The sequence below is a fragment of the Panthera uncia genome, assembly GCF_023721935.1.
Source record: "Panthera uncia isolate 11264 chromosome D3 unlocalized genomic scaffold, Puncia_PCG_1.0 HiC_scaffold_8, whole genome shotgun sequence".
Classification (NCBI taxonomy): domain Eukaryota; kingdom Metazoa; phylum Chordata; class Mammalia; order Carnivora; family Felidae; genus Panthera; species Panthera uncia.
Window position 1 is genome coordinate 18,065,119 of NW_026057586.1, and position 22,039 is coordinate 18,087,157.

General features: G+C 43.9%; 1 protein-coding gene across 1 annotated transcript; it reads right to left on the bottom strand.

The window, feature by feature from the left end:
- Positions 1 to 623: 623 nt before the first annotated feature.
- ST8SIA3 (ST8 alpha-N-acetyl-neuraminide alpha-2,8-sialyltransferase 3) lies at positions 624 to 21,189 on the bottom strand. Its single transcript, XM_049619549.1, is given in 7 exon segments — positions 624 to 1,473; positions 3,975 to 4,532; positions 7,010 to 7,132; positions 8,535 to 8,829; positions 8,832 to 8,870; positions 8,873 to 9,016; positions 21,006 to 21,189. Coding segments are annotated over 7 exon segments (1,626 nt in total). The 3' UTR covers positions 624 to 1,190.
- Between the last annotated feature and the right edge of the window lie 850 nt (positions 21,190 to 22,039).

Sequence of the window (22,039 nt, forward strand, 5' to 3'; positions counted from 1 at the left end):
AAGAGAACAAATGGTTCTGAGCGGTGCTGGTGGACACAGTGACACTGAAGATGACCTCACCTCAGCACTGTTCCCACAGGGGCCTGTCCTGATCAACCTCTAGTCTTCTACTTTGCTGCAACTCTGCTGGCTTTCAAAGACCAGGTGTCTCTGAATGGGCACCATGGTTACAACGCTCTAGGGTATATGGGGATTCCATAACAACTTCTAAGTATTTTTCTTCCTTTTCCTCTCTGTGTCCCAGGATCTTAAGCTGACTCATTGCCTCTATATTCTGAGAGAATGCCCAACCCAGCTCTTGGGTTGGGATTGTGGGACGCACTAAACTCAGGCTGGCATGCCCTCACAGATGTGGCGATAGAATGATCTGCCACAATAGCATTCGTGTCAAGAGATGCAGTGCCACCCATGACATTCATTTTCTTTGTGATAGTGAAAGATGCCACTCAGCACAGAGGGACCACTCTGCTGTCGAATGACGGCATGGACTAGTGAGAACTTTGTAAGAGGCATTTCTTATAAAAGTAGTCATAAGGGGACCCATCATCATTTGGTCAGCTTGTCACGAAACAGCAAAGTTACCCAGAGCCTTGAACACATCAAGCAAGTACAGATGCAACACATACAAGCAAAGCTAATTTAATATGATTCCTAGCAAATTATTAAACTCCACAGTGGTGGGGCGAGGGATTGTAGGGAAGAGATTGAGAACAACAGCGAGAAATAGAGAGAGTGAGAGATGAGATACGCAAATGGGTTTTTTGTTTCCGTTTTGAAGAGTCTGATCCCACCCAGGCAAAACTGAAATCCTGCCCAAATTGGCCAGAGGCCTGTGACAATGAGGACTGTATCTCAAAGCTGCAGCAATGACAGCTCCCGTCCTCATAAAAAAATGGGAGGCAGTTTATTATCAAAATACAAACACTAAAATACTTCCGACCATTTTGTTAGCAGCATGGTTCCCAATGCGACATTCCCTTTATCAATCAAGTTTACATCATGTGGCTTCAATTCGTTTGTCTTGCCAAGACTCTTAAGAGAGCAGGTGCAAAAAGAGGGAGAGAAGAGATCTTTCCTTTTAAGCGGCAGACAGTCTTTATAAGGAATTCTCTAGGGTTCTATTCTGAAGACTATTCCGTTTGATTTGGGGCACTTTTCAAATGGCCATTTGGCACTTTCTGTTCAGAGTCTTAGGCACAGTGTGACAGAGTCAGCTTGGTGAGCCCTTCCCCATGCATTCGGTACAGCAGCTGAAACTCGGCAGGCAGCTGGTGTGACTCCTGCCACTTGGTGGTAAATTTGGTCCCTTTTTTGTCATAATAATGGTATGGAAGATCTTCCCTTGTGTTGGGGTCAAATCCAAAAGGCCAAAATCCATACAAGTGGATCTCTTCACACATCGCTGACGCAAGGGTGTACATGAGAATACCTGTGCTCAGCCGTTTGGGTGACAAATGTTTGTTTTTCCAGTACCTGTGGAACAGTAAGTACATGTGGATTCAGAAGCCAGTGTTGGTTTCAGGCAAATAGGTCAACATGACTGGGCCAGGAGGTGGATTGGTACATGGATTTGCCTTTTTTAAAGTAGTATTTGCTTTGAATCTATCTTTTAGAACACCTCTGGGCAGAACCGGCTACATAATTTGTGAGACCCAGTATGGGACGAAAATGCGGGCCCTTCTTTCAAAAATCACTGAGTTTCCAGAGGGCGATAGCAGGGCATTAAACCCAGTGCCAGCCCTCCTGAGCACAGCTCCTGTGTGACCGCACAGGTTATACATCGCGTGACACGAGCCCCGGCTCTTGGCTGTGCTAAGGAGTGGTGGCCCTGACTCAGTGGTGACACTGCAGAAGGCTGGCAGCAATGGGAGTGACTATGCTCCTGTGTCACCTTCTTATCCAAATCTAGAGGTTGGTTAAATGCTTCTTCTTTGGTCTGGAGAGATTGTGGGGCCTTATTTTTCTGTAGCTTCTTGTAAAAAAAAAAATCATATTCCCTGTTCCTTTGTTTTCTACCTAAGGGCTCCTAGGGGTTCCCTTCTTTAGCATGCCAGAACCCAAGAAAAGCATTTAAACACTTTCTGAATTAAAAAAAAGCTAAATTATGGCTGTTTTTCCTTCCATATTGAAACAGTAGTTTGAAGCCTTCCTACCTATACTACCAAATATTCGAGACTGCTAGGGAGTGTGTGTGTGTGTGTGTGTGTGTGTGTGTGTGTGTGTATCATTTGCTGTGTAGGCAAAATTAAACTGTTTATGAATCAGGTTTCTACGGACTGTATTTCCCTTGAGTTTTCATTGAACCAATGTGTTTGGTTCAAGCCTGAGTGGCTGTGAAGCATTATGGCTAACTCCGTGGCCTTTCTGAAAAGCTAGGGGCAGGGTAGGCCACACAGGCCAATTTCCTGAAGCTTCTAAGCACGTATAGTTCCTTCTTTATTACTTGAAAGCTTCACAGACCTTTCCCCATTCCAGTTGAAATGTAACAGTTTAGTCTTGGTTTTCTTACTAAAGAGTTAGAATGACTTCTGACAATTCCTTTGGTATGGCTGAACTTAAGTCAAGTAAGGCAGGAGCAAAATGATGAGGTCAAAAGGCCACAGGAGGACAGGTTGGTGGGAGGCATGGCTTCTAATTCTGATTTTGCCCATTTGGGGCAGTGACATTGGGTGGTAAATAATTCCTTTTCTTTGTACCTCAGTTGACTCATCTTTAAACAAGAGTTGGGCTACTTAACCTCTCGAAAAGATGACCATACATCTTGGGAAGCTGGGATAGTCTCAATTTTTGTTTGTTATCCTGTTGTTATTAATAGTACCCTCTTTCTCTTAAAGACAGAGCTCCAGTTTGGACTATATATTATGGTGTCACCCTACCTGTTAGATATATACTACTTTATTAGATGATGATTCCTCCTTCTATCAGAGGTAACCTAAACAGACATTAAGTTTGGTAGACTTCAGAGGACTACAGGATGGGAATAATATGCTATGGGATAAACATCTTTAGAATTCTCTGGTTACCTGTCCTCCCAGAACCCGGTTTAACTTGTGGGACTATCCGGACAGTATGTTAGGACATGGAGGCTACTTGCTCAGGGGAAATTAGAGTTAAGGCAGTTTCCTCAGATGATTTAAAAAAAATCCTACAACTGATTTTGCTTTATAAAATGCCCTGGACTAGTGGCTCCCAATTTTGACTGCATATTAGAATCATCTAGGAGTTATTAAGAAAAACAGGTACCGGGCCCTTCCCCTCCCCCTGCCAGATAAATTACATTAGAATCCCTTGAAGTAGAGCCCAGGCAACAGTAGTTTTAAAAGTTCTCCAGGTGATTCTAATGTACAGCCAGCATTAAGACTCAACAGACTAGACAAAAATATTGCATTTCTGATCAATCTCTCTATCAAATTATGAGGGATAACAGCAAGCTCATAAAATATCTTTCACATGTTTTGGCACTGAAATCCCAAATTTTAAAGGCCAGTTATGCAATTTATGCTTTCCTTAAGTGGTTTTCTAATCTTGGACATTGACAAAACACCCAAATATAAAATCAAAAGGAACATTTTAAGTCAATTGCATCTTGACTTGGTTTGTCTAATTCAGCCATTGGCATGATTGGGACATAGCTCTCCATTAAAGACAATTCTTGATTTTTGATGATTTCCATGACTGCCTGTTAGGCTTACCACCAAGGGAGGGGACAGGGATTAGAGAGGGCAGACTCACGAAACACCAGTCCCCCCCTCCCCCATATAGCACTTTGTTACCAGCTGGAAGTAGGAGAGTAGGAGATTGAACTTATTACTGAGAATGATTCATTCTTTCATTACAAAAACATAAAGAGTTTGCCTCAAAGTTCTAAGCTAACCACAACAAGTAACTAACCAGATACCTCCCACCCCCAAGAGATTACAATATTGATTTGCCATCTGGTGGGGTAAGACTTAAAGGCAATAAAATATACACACCTGTTGACATGTTGCATTATATTTCCAGGCCAAGCCAATTGGACCTTTAACTGACCTCTGTGTTCAACAAAAAAGTCAACTAATGTCCTGGTAACAGTTGCTGAAGTGTGGAAGAAAAATGCAGGGATCCAAAGAATGGCCCCATCGAGCTTTTTTAAACTCAGGAAAAAGTTGTTACGGTCCTGAATGGTCAAAAGATTGTTGTAATATTTTTCCAGAATGCTGGGGTTGAAGGTGGTAAGGTTGGTTTTCCTTCCAACATCTCTTTGGAAAGCCTCCGTAGGGGCAAAATTGCAACGGAAAACAAAATCTGACTTATCTATTTCTTGTCCACACCGGCTCCCTGTCAGGATCCCACTATTTCCAACCACAGCACAAATATTAAAATGCTTATTCACAATGGGTGACACATCTGGAAGCAGTGATCGGAAGTTATTGCTAATAGAGAAAACATATTTATGGCTGGAATAATCATAGTGCATCAGTTGTCCGATCCGAACACTATTCTTGGTCAAAGAAAAATTTTTTATTACATCGACATGCTGAAGAATTTCTTGCCTAAAATGAAAAGAAATTCATTAAATGCATCCCATTCAAAAGAATTGATTTTCCATCTTATGTCTTATGCTGCCATTTCATTCAGACAAGAATCGTAGGCCCATTGTATCTAAGAAAGATTATACATTCATAATAATTGCGGTCATTGCGGGAAAGACTACTTGAGAATCTACAGAGGTGTTAATTTCTCAATCAAGTTCTGGATGTAATCCTTCAAGGCTTATAAATGTTGTCACTTACAGTTTTAGCTGGCATTCTTTGGTTTTCTGCTCTATGTGAGAAGTGTATTTGGTCAAGGAGGAGGCATGATCATAGGAGGTCAAACTATGTCAGAAAATACAGGGAGACAATTTACACAGGCTCCAAAGAGCTCACATTAATTCACAAACATTGGTGACTTAGAGTTTGTAACCAGGTACTGTTTGTTTGCTATTGGACTGCAGCATTCAAGGAATATCAAATGTCACTGGTATCCAAATAAGAGCCAAATAGATACGAGTCAGTATAATACTATCTATTATTGAAATATGGAAATGGTAACAATAGTGAATGTAGTTGCATATTTAATAGAAATGAGATGATAATCTCATTAAGGTCCTTTGAATAATGAAACAGGAATATTTTTATACTTGATTATATAGAAACACAATTTAGTTGGAGGAACTTAATCCTTAGAAAAACAGGCTATCGTGAATCCTGAAAATGTGTGCACATTCTAAGAATTCAGAGGATAAACAAGGCAAGGGTGATACTTAGCATTAATTTCAGGTTGCTCTCATGTTGAGCTTTAAGTAAAATGAAGTATTTCCTCTTAGAGTTTCAGCTATTTAAAATATTTATGAGAGACCAGTAACATGTTACTTTGCTACTAGATTCTCTAATTCTAAGAAATCACATTGTAAATTTCCTATGTCTTTTGCCTAAAAAAATAGGATTGAAACTAAATGCTTTGCATATCATCACTTTAACTGGAATTTTATTTAAAAAAAAAAACACTTCACTTGTCAAAATATAAAGCAACATAAACTGAACGCTTTAATCTAAAATTTCCAGAGTTACCCATACTGTTCTTTACAAGCTAGTCTTTACCTGTTATAAAGGTAAAGTAAATTTAAAATGATACTGGGAAAATTAATTAAAGTTTACCTAATAAGTGGATTGAAAGGAGGGAAGTTTTGAGAAGGAAATATTGTTCTGACTGGTCATTTGGGTCACATGGCCCAGTGTGGGAAGTTAATTTTTACTATGTTAGAAATATGTCTTGGGAAAGGTATAATGTGTTCTACCATGAAAGTTTTCTGGTTTGTCTATAAAATTAATATTGGACTAAAAACCCAATAGTTTTTTTTAAGGTACTTCTATGGTTTAGAATTTATTCAATTCAATTATTGCCATTGAACTAATTTCTAATTGAACAGTGTTTTAAAATTTTTATTCATAATCACATGACTATATCAGCTTTTCATGACACCATAGATATCTACTGAATTGGTTTTAATTCTGTCACTCAAAATAAAAAAGGGTGCAGTAACTAGAAATGCTATGACAAAACACAGCTCCCTAAATGAGTGGTAAAATGATCATTTGTAAAATAAATATTCACACCCCTAATGAATACACTAGATGGCTCACATTCCATTTAGTAGCATAATAATCCCACCAAAAAGGAAGGAGTAATGACTTAACTGGGGTTGCTAAGAGTAGACCAGAATCACTCAGGATAATAAATTTGAATAAATCTCATCCTTCTTCCCCACCTCACGCACATACACACACACACACACACACACACACACACACACACACACACACAAACTCCCTCATGTATAAACCAGGCTGTTACAAGACAACAACCTGTAAAAATGATGTTGGGTAGCTTTTACAATGTATTAAGGGCTGTAAAGGTTTAATGAAAACAAATAGGCAAAACCAGAACAAAACCATACTTAAATACCTGCATATATTTGGGCCAAGATTTTGACTAGTAATTGATAAGGGCAGATTATGGTATTTTCTGTGTGTTTCAGTGTGAGACAATTCTATTTTCTTTCATTTTTAAACATTTTTCTCAGTGGGAGAATGAAAATACATTATTAGATGGTCTTTATGCAATTGTTTTTGTTTTTTTTGTTTTTGTTTTTTTTTAGTAGATGGCTTTGGCAGTGTTACCCATGCATGTTAACTATAAATCATTGTGCTCAATTAAGCCCAAGTTAGGGAGCATATTGGAAATATCTTTTTCCCTCCCATTCAAATTGGTCTTCTTGATGTTTTCTTTTTTTTATGAGAGGGCACTACATACATAAAAAAGAGTTACCAATCAGCCTTTGTGCAGTCAGGCCTAGAAGACAATGCAAATAACACCTCCGGTGGGGGACAGATTTTTGTTGTTTTGGAGTATTTTGTTTTGTTTTGTTTTGTTTTGTTTGAACTCCAGAATTCAAAAACACCTTTCGGATCTTTTCCCCCTATCCTACCTTTGATGTAAAAACGCTGTCCGATTAAATGTCCACTTAGAAGGTTTCTCTTGGAGTTCGTGGGTCAGAGAATTCGTAATGGGCACAAATGACGGATCTAGAAACTTCAGCGCAAATTGTGACCTGGAGAGGAGCATGAGTACACAGACAAACGTGCTGGCCTCAGCTGGGGGAAGCCAACGTAGCCATTAAAGTCCAGGCGGCTGGGGGCGGCGCGCGCGTGTGGGGTGAGGGGTGCACTTGGCACACGCACTGGCTCCATCCCGCCCCAGAGCCCCTCTCATTTGGCCCACTCCCTGCTCCCACACACACCCGGGGGGAAGAAGGAAAAGTAGGGAAATCCGCCTCCATTGTCCATCCCTCCGGGTGCGGGAGAGACCATAAAATGGCCGTCTCGCGGAGAGCAGGGCGGGAGCCCGGCGCACTGCTGGAGCCAGACGCGCCGTGAGGACCAAGGAGTCAGCACCGCGGACAGCGGCCGCGCCTCCGCTATTCCGACCCGCGACGCCCCGGCTGTCCGGGTGAATTGATTTTTGGAGAAAGGGCAGAGGAAACCGGAGTCCCAGGGGAAGACTGGGGGTGGCTCCTGCTTTAACCTCTTACTTCCCGAGCCGAGTCTGATTTCACTCCCTGTCCCCTAACTGGGGACCCCGGAGGCCGCAGGGCAGCTCCACTCTTCTGCCCGGGTGGGGCTTCTCTAGGTTCCGCACCTCTGGCCGGCTTGGACCACAGCTTGCAGTTTGTATTTGCCACCTGGCCCTCGGGAGGTCCTCCTGGAAGAGCCCCTGAGGGTCACAGGTAGAGGCAGGGGTTCCCGAGGAGCTGCGCCAAGCTGCGCCTGGCCCCTTCCCTGTCCAGCCCTCTCGCCCGGCGGCGACTTGGACCAGGGGCGAGGGTAGGCGGCCCTTAGGAGGCTCGCTTCCCGCAGAGGGCGGAGGAATTGCAGAAATCCCGGAAAGGGGGGCGGGGGGCGGTGGTGGCAGCAGTAGGGAAAGGATCGAGGTAAAATACCCCAGGGGCTTCAGAACAGACCCGCGCATCATTTGATGGGGTGGGGCGTGACGGAGAGGAGTGAGCACAGCGCTCGGGGAGTCCGGCGCCTGCGCCATTAAATCGCCCTGGACCGCCCGGAGCCCGGCCGCTGAGTCTGCGGACGCCGCACCGGGAAGGCGCTCACCTCACGCACATCCATCTCCCGGTTCACCGCCCCCTCCCACACACACTCATTGCCTCTCCCTCCATCATCATTCTCCTTAAACCCTCCCCCCATTTTTGAAATGGGGGAAGGGATGCAGAGGAAGAATACGAGAAATGCAATCACATTGATTAGGACAACGGCTTTTAGGGGCTTCGGGTTCAAATAAATAAAGGAAGGGGGAAGGGAGAATCAGAAAGAGGAGTGGAAGGACCACGCAGTCATCTTGCCCAAAGTGTCTCGGAGAAGCCAAAACACCCCCCTGTCATCTCCCCCCCCCCCCCAATAAACCAGACACCCGGGGGCCCCCAAATAGAGGCCCGCACTCACCGGAATCCCGCGTGGAACATGTACATTCGGGGCGCCCCCGGGTTGGCGTACTTGGGAGTGGTGAAGATGTTCTCCTTTTTCAGGGACACGTAGCTGATGAGCGATAAAATCAGCAGGGCGACGCTGAGCATGACCAGTCCCAGCACACTGGCGACCCGGGCCATTTTGCAATTTCTCATCCCGGGCTGGGCTGGGATCAAGGGAAGCAGGGAAATCGGTCCATTGAGCGGCCAGCAGCTCGCTGGCGTGTCAGTGTGTGAGTGTGTGTGTGTTCGCCCGCGCGTGTCAGCGTGTGTGGCGGGGGAGGGGGACCGGGCAGGGGAGCCGCGGAGGCCCGGGAGGTGGGGAAGGGCAGGAGCCCCAGAGAGAAGCCGACCCCCAACGCAGGGCCGAGCGGGGCCAGGAGGCTGGGCAGGAAGATGGAGGGCCTGCGCGGCGGCGTGGCGATGGAACGCGCCGCGCTGTGCGTCCCCGGCCGCCGGCTGAGGCTCCCCCGCGCGTTTCCAGCTAGGCTGCCATCTCCTCCGCCGCCTGTAAGATAAATGTGATTGGAATAACGTTACAGTTCGATCTAAGCACAGGATTTAATTAATGAACTCTAATCTCCCAAATAAGCGGGGGGAGGGGCCGGAGAGGGGAGGGGGAAAGAGGGGTGGCAGAGGGAGGGGAATTGAGGCTGGAAGGCTGCCGCCCACGTCAGTGGCTTCCCGGCTGAGGGTTCGCGCGGGGAGGTGGCTGGGGCGACACAGAAGCCCAAACTTGGTTAAACGGACCGTTCATTACTTTACAAATATGATGCAGGATAGGGTGATAACCAACTGGATTTGCTGCCTTGGAGGTTACACACCAACTGCGTGCTTCTCCTAGATGCAGGGAGAGTAGTTTTAGGAAGATAGACATTTAAAAGCTCTCCTCACCACTGAGGCACCACCCTGAGCCCCACGGGGTAGCATGCGTCCTAGCACCCCAGCGCCCCCGCAAAGAAGCCCTGAGAGCAGCTGGCCCAGTTTGGCTTGTGAGTGCTTAAAACCTCCCTAGAAATTTCCAGAACCTCTCCCCTATCCGCTTCCTTTGCCCACCGCATACATTGCTTCTCTCTGAAAGGTGGGCAGTGCCTAGCACAGCGGTGAGGTGAGCTGTGGGGGGGGAGGGGCTGGTTTCTCCCTCCCTGTCAGTGTCTCAGCACATGGCAGGTGGTCAGCTAGGCTGTGTTCCCCCAGGAGCAATTCCCCCTGATTTAACTCTTCATTGCCCACTTTCCTGATCCATCCCTGGGGCCAGGTCTTGGGGATGGGCCACCTAACTTAGTCCTGCTTGGTCCAGAAGCATTTACAAACTACTTTATAAATACATGGAACTCACCTTTGAAGGAGTCCAAGAACCAGGTAAGAGTGGCTGCCTCTGAGGGTGGAAGGAAAGCTCACTGCCTAACGTTTTATATTGCATGACCTTCCATTTATTTTAGAATATTCATATGTTGCCCGTTATAACATTCATTGGACATAAAAATTAATCCATTTTCAGTGAGGCTGCTGGACACTCAGCGGCAACCCGCCTATTTCTTTAGCTCTGTTCTTTGCAATCAACTTGTGGCTTCTTCCACCCTAGTCTCACCCTTGGACTGGTCCTCCCAGCTTATTGGACTGGCCAATGAGCACTAATGAAAGAAGCTGGAGGTGAGAAATTGTCCTCCGAGAACCTTTTCCAATAAAGCAAATTGACACTTTCCGAAGTTTTTATGATTTCTTTCTCTCCTGAACTTCTTGCCTTATGGACTTCGGTGGGCCTGATGATACGTCTGTCTGTGGACCTCACATTCCTTACAGGGGTGAACCCCTGGACTGTTAACTCCTGCAGAGCCAGGGGCCATGTCTTCTTCCCCGCTGTTTGCACATACTGTCTGGCAATTGTCCCATGTAGAGGGTATGCTTAATAAATGTTTGAGAACTGAGTGAGGTCCCTTGGAAAAACATCTCTGTCTGGTTGTGGACAGAGGCACGCAGAATGCAAGTGTCTGTTTCCAGTGAATGACAAGGGGAGTTGTTCAGTTTGTACCCACTGAAGACATTTTATACCAAAATCTAAAAATGTGGGCCAAGAAGACACAAATAATCTTCTTTTTCTCATGGGGCTTACATTATTTAAAAAATGTGAGAAAGGCCTGCACATCTATATGATGAATACTGGAATGATATTTTTTGAATAATTACTATAGTTTCTTTTAAAGAGAAGACCATATGAATATAGCATAAAATGTCAAAAGGAGTAAGATCGTGTCTTAGAGAGCTATCTAGGAATTACACATGTTGGAAAAACTCTTCTTGAACACGGAGTCAGGGGAACATGCTACAGAGCTCAGAGTAATGGTTACACTTTCAGGCTCTGAAGCCAGCAGACCTGACTTCAAAAGCTTACTCTGGCACCCACAGCTATGTGACCTTGGGTAAATTATCAGCCTCTCTGTGTCCCAGGATCCTCACCTGCAGAACCAGGAATTGGGGGAAGATTACACAAGACATGTAAAGGCCTTGGCAGAGCTCTGGGTCTTTGTTAAGCTGTCAATAAATATGAGCTGAACAGCTTGGACAAGTTTTCAGTGTCTTTCTCTGGCCCCATAATGACCCACTACAGAGTGCATGGGAAGGGATGTACTTGGTGAGGCATTTTCCTACAGAAAATGGCAAGGATCAAGAAGCTCTTTGGTTTTCTTTATAAGAGAACATAAGAGGCTTTCCTGGGACATATGATACAGACTCATTCCACCTGGATTTAAAAATTGATATATTGCTTATGTTTAGCATACCTTTGTGAACTTTCTGAAGGAAGTCCTAGGAGGATGATCCCCAGATTGCATATGGGTCACTGAAAGTCATATGATGTAAAGGAACCAACTTAGCCAGAAAGGAAACCAGCAGGCGGGAATCCCGTGCCAGGCCTAGAGGTGGAAATGACAATTACCAGCGGGAAAATTTCTGGGGATGGTGCTTCACAGAGTGACTACAGTACTAGATATGGGATTTTTTTCAAGCCTGGGATGATAGCTACTTAATAAATTAAAAAAAGGGGTGCCTGGGTGGCCCAGTCGGTTGAGCGTCCGACTTCAGCTCAGGTCGCGATCTCACCGTTCGTGAGTTCGAGCCCCGCGTCAGGCTCTGGGCTGATGGCTCGGAGCCTGGAGCCTGCTTCCGATTCTGTGTCTCCCTCTCTCTCTGCCCCTCCCCCATTCATGCTCTGTCTCTCTCTGTCTCAAAAATAAATAAACATTAAAAAAAAAATAAAAATAAATTTAAAAAATAATGAGGACATTTGTAGACTATCACCTAACAAATTTCATTAGAAATGAGATCTATCTGGGAGAACAGGAGGGTGAAAACAAGAAATACAGAAATGAAAGACCTCCTTGACTTCTGTTTCCTAGGGGAGCTGTTATTTTGGACACAAGTATTTCCCTCTCCTACCTCCGTGAGTATGCACCTTTTGCAAACATGTCTCTGGGGCCCTGTCTAGGTCCTCACCAACTCATACCTACCAAGAGTAGCTTCCAGGCATTTTGGATGGGAAACCTGGGAAGGATGATGTCTTTTGTAAGAAAGAGCTTCATTCATTTCTTTATTTCTGTTTTCTTTCATCAATTCATTAAATAAAATGTGTTGGTTATCAGACACCTGGCCGGACAGATAAAGGGTTATAAAATCGTCCTTGACCTCCTAATGCTTATGGTCTTGTGGGAGAGAGATCAGCCGGCATAATGGCAGTATCGTGTGAGTGGGCACTCGGGTGGCTCCATGGAGTAGGCGTCCTGCCAGTACTACGGACAGCTCGACAACAGAGGGCTGATGGGAGAGGCGGAGAATAAACTGTGACAGGTTGTCAGGGTTCTTTGTGGAGGGCAACATCTGAGCTGGGCTTTAAAGTATGAGTATGATGCATTAGGTAAAGAGGTTAAAAAAGGACATTCCAAGTAGAGGGGTGAGGAGGAGGTAGGGAAGATTAATTATGGTGGGCTTGACTAACAACAAGAGATGTGAGGTGACTGCCACAAAAGAAGAGCCCAGAAAGGGAGTGAGGGCCAGACTGGATGACGTGCTAAGGAGTTGGCCGTGTCCTTGGCAGCTCCACTCACAATTGCCCAGCGTTTAAGAGAGGAATGGTTCAATCTAATTTGCACTGACTAGTGCAGGAGCAGCTGGAGGCAGGCCCATGGGGAGATGGGAACAGCAGCTGCTCATGTGGACATCAGCTGATATATTCTGTCCACGTGCCAGAAGCACCAGTGTGCCTTAATTTATCAATGAACCAATTGACCATTTTCTGTTATGAGACACTCACTCCTGAGTAAGGCACCAGGGAGTTGACTTTTGGAAGGGCAAGTGACCCCTCCTGGATGACATGGAGATCATAGTCCAGGGAGCTCGGGACAGTCCACTGGGAAACTGCTCTTGGGCCACATGTGACCGGAGTTCTTTCTGCACATTATTGCTTGACTTCTTAGTTCCTAGTGGGTCTAACAGTGGCCACAGGGGAAAGACTTGGGGACTCTGGAGGTTTCTACCTCTTATTTTCCCTTAAAAGATAAATACTTTATGAGCTCAGGGGTGGGAAAGCCACTGTAGTCAAAGGAAGCTTCTCAAAAGCCCTCAGATGGAACTGAGACTAGAAAGATGCATGGGGATTTCCAGAGGTGGAGATGGCAGGAGAGGGCAGGGCAGGGCCAACCAGGCTGAACAAAGACATGGAGGAAAAGAGGGAAAGGCATGTCGGGGCCAGCGAATAGATAAGCCCACTTGGAGTAAAGTGAAAACAGCCAAGATGTAGAGAGCACTTCTTATGTACCAGGAGTCTTTTATACCTAATCTGTAATCTTCACCCAGATCTGGAGAGGAAGGTATAATTATTTTCACTGCATAGTTGAAGAAACTGATGGACATGATCTTGCTCAAGACAAATCCTCTTTGACTCTAAAGCCCACCCTACCCACTATTCCAAACTGCTTGGAAGTGGTTCCTGAGACAGAGTTGGAAATGTGTGCAGCCCTGGGAAATCTGAAAGCATCATTCTTTGAGAGTGAGAATCAGTTAATACTGATGAGGAGGGGGAGGAGAAGAAGGGGGAGGGAAATGATGTCATATAGCATTTATTGCACACCTACTATGTTTTGGGTATTACCTTGGCATTTTAACAACTGATCTCATTTAATCTCTATTCCATCCCTATGAGGATGGACAGAGAATGAAGAAACTGAGGCCCAGAGAGGTTAATAACTTGCTAAGGTCACACAACTAGTGTGTTCCAGAAGAAGATTGGACTCTATTGGTATTCCAGAGCTCAGAGGAAGAAGGGTTTTAACTCTCTCTCTCTTGGCCATTGTATCTCAGGGTTACTAAGGAAGAGAGTACGTAGCCTCTTTGAAAAAGCCATTTAATCATAAAGGTGCAGTGCCAGAGCAACAAGGAAACAACCCGAATGATTCATCTGAGGACCAGTGGCTACTCTGGGGCTGGAGGAAGGTTGGGTAAGGTTGGAGCCTGGGGACAGAGTGCCAGCCATCCTGTGGGGTTAGCCAGGAGACAGCATCTTACTTTCATTGTATCCTTTAGTGCCAGCACACCAATCAGCACAACTAATGCTCAGTTTGGAAAGAAGGCAGGGAACTTCTCTGCTGTACAGAATACCTGAAGTCCAGAGTAGGGAGAAGGTTGGTCTCTGGTACTGATTGCAGAGAAAGATGATATACCTCAACTAGGGTAGATGAGTTAAATTACCTATTGAAGAGACCATGTTTAATGAGGTTAAGTAGTTAGATCAAGCTAGACTGATATTAATACATGAACATAGTACAAAATATAAAGCACACGAGGGATGCAGTGGGAACAGTAAAACTCCCTCCTCCCACCTTATCTCCTTAGAGACAGCCACTGTTGCCGTCCGGAGATGCTCTATGCATTCAAAAGCATGTGAGTATTAATTTTTAAACGTAAATGCTGAGACCAGTTTAAAATGATATTTATTTCATGGCTTTTGTCTGCATTTTACAAAAGACATTTTGCATAAAATTTTAACATTTCAGATGTTTGCAATGATTACCTTTTCTAGAAGCTGAGGAATTACTCATTTTGCGCCTACAGACGAATGCTTCTCTTAAAGCTCAGTGAAGCGGCTCTATGTGAAAGGAATATAAGAACTTCAAATAGCCCTTTCTTCATTGAATAAATAAAATATATTTGGAAAGCCGTCTTAAGACTATTTGTGATCCAGTCCCTAGGAAATGGTTTGGAAGGAGCTATTATGTTCAATTGTGTTAATCTCCTGGGTCCTTGCATAGAATTTCCACCTTTTAAATGTTTTCAGCGATTACCTCTTCTAGAAGCTCAGGTATTATACTTGAGAAGCTACTTGAAAAATAATCTTACAGTTAACTTTTAAGCTATTCTTATGTCTATTGTGTCTTTTTATTGCACTCACTGTGGGTATAAGAAATCACCCACGGTTAGAGCCGCCACAATAACATTACTGGCATACCATTAGGGGAGGTGTTTTAAAAAGAAATCTAATTTTAGCCTTCATCTTGAGTTTTGGGGCAGTTTTTGTTCCTTATGCTTCTAAAACTGTAATTGTCAACAGCCCATCTTTGAGAGCAGGAGAAAAAAAACACTGTTTTGTTTGTACGTTATTATAACAAAAGCTGGTAAAAATTTCCTTGTAATTATTAAAAATGCACTACCATTTGCTGATTTATTGGTAGGTGCGGCTTCCACAGAGGAAATGGTAGGGATTGTTGATGGATGGATTTCTAAGTGCCCTCCTCTCTCAGTTCTGGACCCCTAGTCCCAATTATAAGCACACACCCCTAGCTGAGATTTCTTATTTTATGTTCATAGGAAATTCACAGAGATAAGAGGTTGCTGGACTTCTCGATATTGAAAAATCCAGTCTCAGTAGGGGCAGTGGGGGAGGAGACTGAGCTACAACATGTTTTATATTACGGACCTGTATGTTCTATATCAAGTCATGTTTATAGTAATGCTATGTGATAGCATTTTTATTTTTTTCCATAGTTATGGGAAGGAGCGACTCTGAGAGGTTAAATAACTTGGCCAAGTTCACAGCAGCTTTTTTTTTTTTTTTAAATGGGATTTTAATGTAGGACTGAATGACTGGATGGTTATGCCCCTTTTCACCAAACCTTGTTGCCTCCCATGCTAGAAGCTTAGGGTTTGTGCACTGGGACATGAAAAATTTTACTTTGTAGTGGATATTTCTCATTTTAAAAAGAGCCAAGGATGTGGTACCCATTTTGGCTTTTGTGCCCCTTTCTCCTCACGGTTAGGTTTTTACCAGAACGTTTGACTACAAGGGAAGTGACTTCTCAATGGATGAGACGATCAATAGAAACCTGCAAAGAATCTCTTATCTCTTTGTTTCAAAATTCTATGTTGTTCTGTAGTTTTAGAGTTTTACTTGCAAAAGGGTTTAAGTTCTGTTGGGGGTGGTGTAACATGAAGGAACGTCTGGCTTTGGGTGTCTGTACTTTTGTTTTCAGGAAGGCAGTTTTGAAGTAAGACGATCTGCAGGTGAAGGAGGTTGGCGGAGAGTATCTCTGAGGAGTTGCAAGAGGATCAAGAATGTAATTAGCACCTTCTCCCTAATAGCATCTGGAGTAGAAGGAGCCAGAGCAGGCTTAGAGGTGAGAGCAAGGTAACTGATCTTTCGCAGGCTGTCTCTGATGCCTGCACGAGCTACCCGACACCTGGCTTAATTCCTAGGTAGGAGTTTGCCTATCTTTTTGTTCTTGCTCTGAGTTCAACTTGCTTAGTAGAAAAAAAAAGCCCTCAACATTATGTATGCTGTTTCCTTGACAAAGAATTATATTTCTTGCATTTTTACTCAAGGAAAATGTCAAGCGAAAGCGAGTAGAAAGCATATTATAAAACCGCTCTTCACGTCTGTCATCTGTGATTAAAGAAAGTCCCCCTGTTGGACGTTAGTCACCACAAAGAGGTATCGCTGCTCCCCCCGGGGCCGGTGCTACCTCAAGGGCAGTCAGAGAGTGGAAGATGGAGAGTGTTGCTTCATTTCTTGGAGACCAGACATGACATCCCATAGAGATAGGCATATTCAGGACCTGAAGTAGACCCCAAGGTGGTCACTGAATTCTGCTGTTGGTTTTGGCTCAGCTCTTGGATAATCTTTCCCCATCTGCCAGGGGAATTAGGCTTTTCTGATCCTGCAGCATTGCCTGCTAGCACAGATGTCTCTCCACCTCTCCTCTGCCTTCCCCATTCTCTTTAACAAGTAGGATTGACAACTAAATGGAAACCTTATAACATTAAACTTACTTTTTAATCTCTACAGCAGCATGCTTAACTCTTGAGTTTTATGTTGGCTGGCTGTGTGATTTAGCAATATTAGGTAGGATTTGCAAGACTGTGGAAACTGCATCTATTATAGGTCCTGTGCAAGGCTAGCTGTGCAAAAGTGAGAGTTGCAAACAGCCTCAGACCTTTAGATAGTGGCTGTGAGCACTTATCAAAGGATGCTTTCTTTGTGAGCTCAGTGGAAAGGGATGCTGGTTCCACGTAGGTCTTTATAGTTGATAATCACTATCTTTAGGGCCATCTTTGGGGAAAAAACTGACAACCATATAAATCTTACATTTTTATAGCACTTCAATCTTTTTTCAAAGTACTCTCACATCTATTATCCCATCTTGACCTCCCAAGGAAACTGTGAGTTGGGCACAGCAAGTATTTCTATCCTGATTTCACAGATAAGACACAAGGAGGTTAAATCACACAGACAGGCAGGAGGAGACTGAAGCTAAACATCCATGTCTGATGTTAAGACTGCTAGTTCCTCTACCCTCTTTTTTTTTCCCTCTGCAATCTAGCTTCTACTGCTCATATTGCTTTATTTAAAGCAATGTTTCTCACCTCTAGCTGTTTATTTCAGTCACCTGAACAACGGAAAATTAATTCCGGGGTCCAGGTTCACCCCAAACCAATTAAATCAGGATTTTGCAGGTAGTTCCCAGGCATCCGTGTGTCTTAAAGCTCTTCAGGTGATTCTGATGCACAGTTAGGATCAAAAACCATTGTTAGAAGCTGACCAATGGCAATGCTCATGTCAAATTCAGTGGTTTTTTTCTTCACTACTAGCCTGGACCAATTGGACATTAATTTCTTGTTTAAACTCACTCCTTTCTGGTTTTAATGAAATGACACTCTCCTGGTTTCCTCTTCTTCTCTAGTGACACCCTTTTATTTTCTTATTTTCTTCTTCACCTTCTTTGTTTTGTCTTCCCAACTTACATGACTTTGACTTTACTCTTTTCTCTGCATGGTTACATAGGGTTCAGAGGAATAGCGTGTGGGAAGGTTGTGCAAGGGGTCATTTATTTGCAAGGGCTTGGATGTTAGAACATAAGCCATGTAAGAGCAGAGCCTTTCTTCCAATCACTGCTACAATTCTAGAACCCAGGACCATTCTAGAACCTAGGACAGACACATGCTCACTAGCTTGATGAATGGACCTACTTGACTGAATCTCAGATCTGGGTATGCAGTTCGGACTTGCATTCAAGTCTTGCCCCTCTAATGCCATCTCTTGGACGTGCCACCATCTTCTTAAACCAAACCGGCTCAACACTAAGCACATCTTCCTTCCTTCTACAAAATAGCTCTTTAAAATGCTTGCTACCCACATCACTGCTTCCAACAGCCTCATCCTTCCAGTCCTGGATCATCTTTCTCCTTTGGATCATCTTTCTCCTTTACCCAGACCTACATCATGGTCTCCCCATTTGGCTGACACTGCCTTGCCCATGGCCTCTGGTGGAGAAAGAGTGCTAGGCTGTGCCCGGGGCACTGACTGGACCAGGAGTGGGTCCATCCATCCATTGGCCAGTTACTCATATGGTAACCAGGGAGGAAGGCTCGCAGTTCCCTTGGAATGTGGAGAGACAACATAGAGAACATTAATGGCAGATTTGGAGGAACTATCAGTCTGATTTTGTGATGCAACTTGCTTCGACACTGAATAGCTTTCTAAATTCAGTTCCAAGTTTTGTGAATCCTTTATAGAAATTCAATTTTTCTTAAGGTTGCTGGCATGAGACTATTCTGACGACACCCACCCGCAAGCAATTATATCGATGTCAGTACTAGTATTTCTTCCTTTGAAAATAACATACTTTTCAATTTGCCTCAATTTTGCCTCTTTTTTTTTTTTTTTTGTATTTAGGACCATTTAACTAGGTCTTAACTACCTCCTGCTTGAACCAGGTAATAACTTTCTAGCAGGTTTACTTGTTCCTTCTGCCTAGACTTCCTACCTCTAGTTAAACCACCTGGGTTTAAAACTTGTATTTGTCCCTTTGAAAAGCTTTTTGGCAAGATTAGAGAGGAAGAATAGCCCAGGGATTAAATACAAGAATGGGTCTGGGGTTGGCCTGCCTGGGCTTGAATCCAGGAATCAGTTAGCTAAATTGGTGATCTTGGAAAATCTACTTAATTTCGCCGTGCCTCAGTTTCTTTATCTTAAAATAGGAAAGAGTAGTAACTATGTCAGAGGGCTATTCAAGGGATAAAAATTAGTTAATTATGCAATGCACTTAGCATAGGGCCAGGTATATAGTAATGTCAAGATATGTTGGCTTAATTATTGGCATCTCCTCTGAGAAAGCATCCCAGTTCCCTTTCCATTCCCTACTATCCCCCACTCTCCACAAAAGAATTAGAATTAGGCTCTCTCTGCTTTCATCAATTACATAGTTTCCTATTATTTTGAAATTTAGGGCTAAACCATCTTTTCACATACCAAATTTCACAACGATTATTACATTGAAATTTGGGTAACTTTGTACCTTCTACCTACTACCTCAGAACAGAGTGAGACTCCTGACTGGGTACCAAAGCTGACTCTGTTGGCAAACTCTCCAACACTTATCTTTTGCTCTTGAGCAGAAATGGTAATTATGTTTTCTTGCCGCATTCTGCTTTAAGGGGAGTATGGGCTCCTTCTGGCCAATGAGACATGAAGGGAAGTGCCTGGGAGGGTTTTTGAGGAAGACTATTACCTCAAATTTAAAATGATGCCTAAGGAAGAGTAGTTGCTCTCCTTCCCTGAATATTGTTGTGAGGTTTAGAATGGTGGCAGCCATCTTGGGACCATGAGGGGAGACAGCTAAGGACAAAACTAATACTGTAGATGATAAGGTAGAAGGGCAGAAGGTACTGGGTCCTTGAGGATTTCACAAGGAATTGATCTAACTGATATTACAGCATCCCTTTACCATGACCGCTAGCTATGAAAGAAAATAAATCTTCCTTAATGTTTAAACCAGTTGAGTTTGGATTTAATTTGGCCAAAGGCATCCTAACTGACATAGTGCCCATACCACATTGTTTAAATTCTGATTATTAAAATAAAATCTGGTCCCTGGTCTAATGACTCTGGACCTCTTGAAGAGAGACTTTTTTCTGATAGTGCTAGATGAGGGCAATTTTTTGGTACCGAATGAGAGGAGATGAAGGAAAGGTGGGAGGAGAGAAAGAAGACAATGTGGAAGAGGGTATAAAAGAGTGAGGTGGCTTTGCATGGCTCCCTACCCCCTGTCAGTCTATGTGAAGGACAGTTTTCCAGCCTTATAAGGTTTCCAGGGATATAGTCCCCAACACCTTCCCTGCATGGGGACCCAGCTCTTCCTTTCTTTCCTGCAGCTCTTGTCAGTTACTTGCTAAAACAACACAAGGAGTCAGTTTGTTTATTTCTCTTTTACTATTGCTTAAGGAACTTCTCTCTGTTTCTAATATATTCCTCCCGAACATCTCTGAGTTCACCTGAATACTATGCCTTTGTTCGCTAAATATTTAGCAAGAACATACTGTGTGCCCAAGCAGTGTTGCCTGCTCTGGGGATCTGGACATGAATGAGATAGAGAAGGTCCCACTCTCATGATACTGTGGAAGTGACAGATGATAAGTGAACAAAATTATTTCATATGGTGCTGGCTGCTATGTATAAACTGTAAAAGGAAGTGTGAGAGAGGATGTGACTTTTGAGCTGAGGCCTAGAAGAGAACAAGGAGCCAACCAGATGGTGCAGGAAGAGGGGACAGCAAGTCAGTGGCCCAAGAGTTGGACTTAACCTGGCATGTGTGAGGTACAGAAAGATTAGTGTGGGGGTATGGTGAGAGGGAGGCTGGCTCCAGATCCCATAGGCCCTTGTCGCATGTGGGGTTGGACTTTATCCTGGTTGCAGTGGGAAGTCCTTGGAAGGTCTTAAGCAGTGGAGCAGTAGGGTTAGATTTACAGTTTTGGAAACCACTCCTGATACCGTGTGAAGAATGGCTGCTGGGATGAGGGGCAAGGGTTGAAGTAGGGAAGACAGCTAGGAGCCCCCCACAGTGGTTCAGATAAGAAGAGAATGGTCGACAAGATGAATAGGATTTCTTTCCTCACAGAGCTCACTGACCTGTTAGGGATATAGATGAATAAACTGGAGATTTGATAGAATATGTTCTACAGTAGGAAATCTGACAACTTGCATCCTGTAGTTTCCCTATGATGCCTCCTGGTGCGGTGGGGACCTTGTTTGTAGGGGACGAGGGTGGGCAAGTGGCCCAGGGACTCAGCAACTGAAACTCAGCTTTCTCCATCTAGTTAGGAGGGAAAGACTCATCAAGCATGTTTGTACACGCACATTTTGTGCTTTTTGATGTACATATGCCTTGACTTTTTAAGTGAGATTTTTAGGTCCTTTGCAGTGAAGTGGTACTTTTTTTTTTCTTCTTTTTGTAACCTAAGTGAAACCTGGTATGCATTAACTGCCCAATAAGTATGATCCAAGTGTTTGTCAATTATTTCTGCATTCAGTTAAGAGACGAAATTAGAGTCTGGAAAAAAAAAGAGTCTAGTACTTACTAGCAAAGAGAACTCAAGAAAGATCTTTGGAGGAAATCGTAGACACCACCAAAATGGGCATAAGAAAAAGTTTAATAAGGGTGTAGGCAGGGCTTACAGGGGCCAGTAAGGGATGATGAAGCATCATGGGACTAATGACAGTGAGGAGCTCTTACCCACCCACCCCCCAGAAGGGCAAGAAAATAAGAACTTGGACAGGGTAAGTGATGAGGGGGACAGCCTATATGAGCTGTGGCCTTTAGAAGAGGGATGCAGCCAGCCTGTGGCAACTAGATGCATGACCTCACACTTCTTTCAGTCTCTGATCTCCACCTGGGGTCTATTTTATTTTATTTTATTTTATTTTATTTTATTTTATTTTAGAGAGACCATGAGTGGGGGAGGGGGGCAGAGGGAGAGAGAGAGATGATCTTAAGCAGGTTCGATGCTCAGCACAGAACTTGAAGCAGGATTTGATCCTCTGACCTTGGGATCATGACCTTGGCCAAAATCAAGAGTCTGATGCTCAACCGACTTAGCCACCCAGGTGTCCCTGCAGGTGGGGTCTTGGGTTAGCTGAACCTAACACTGGAAAGCAAGGAAGCT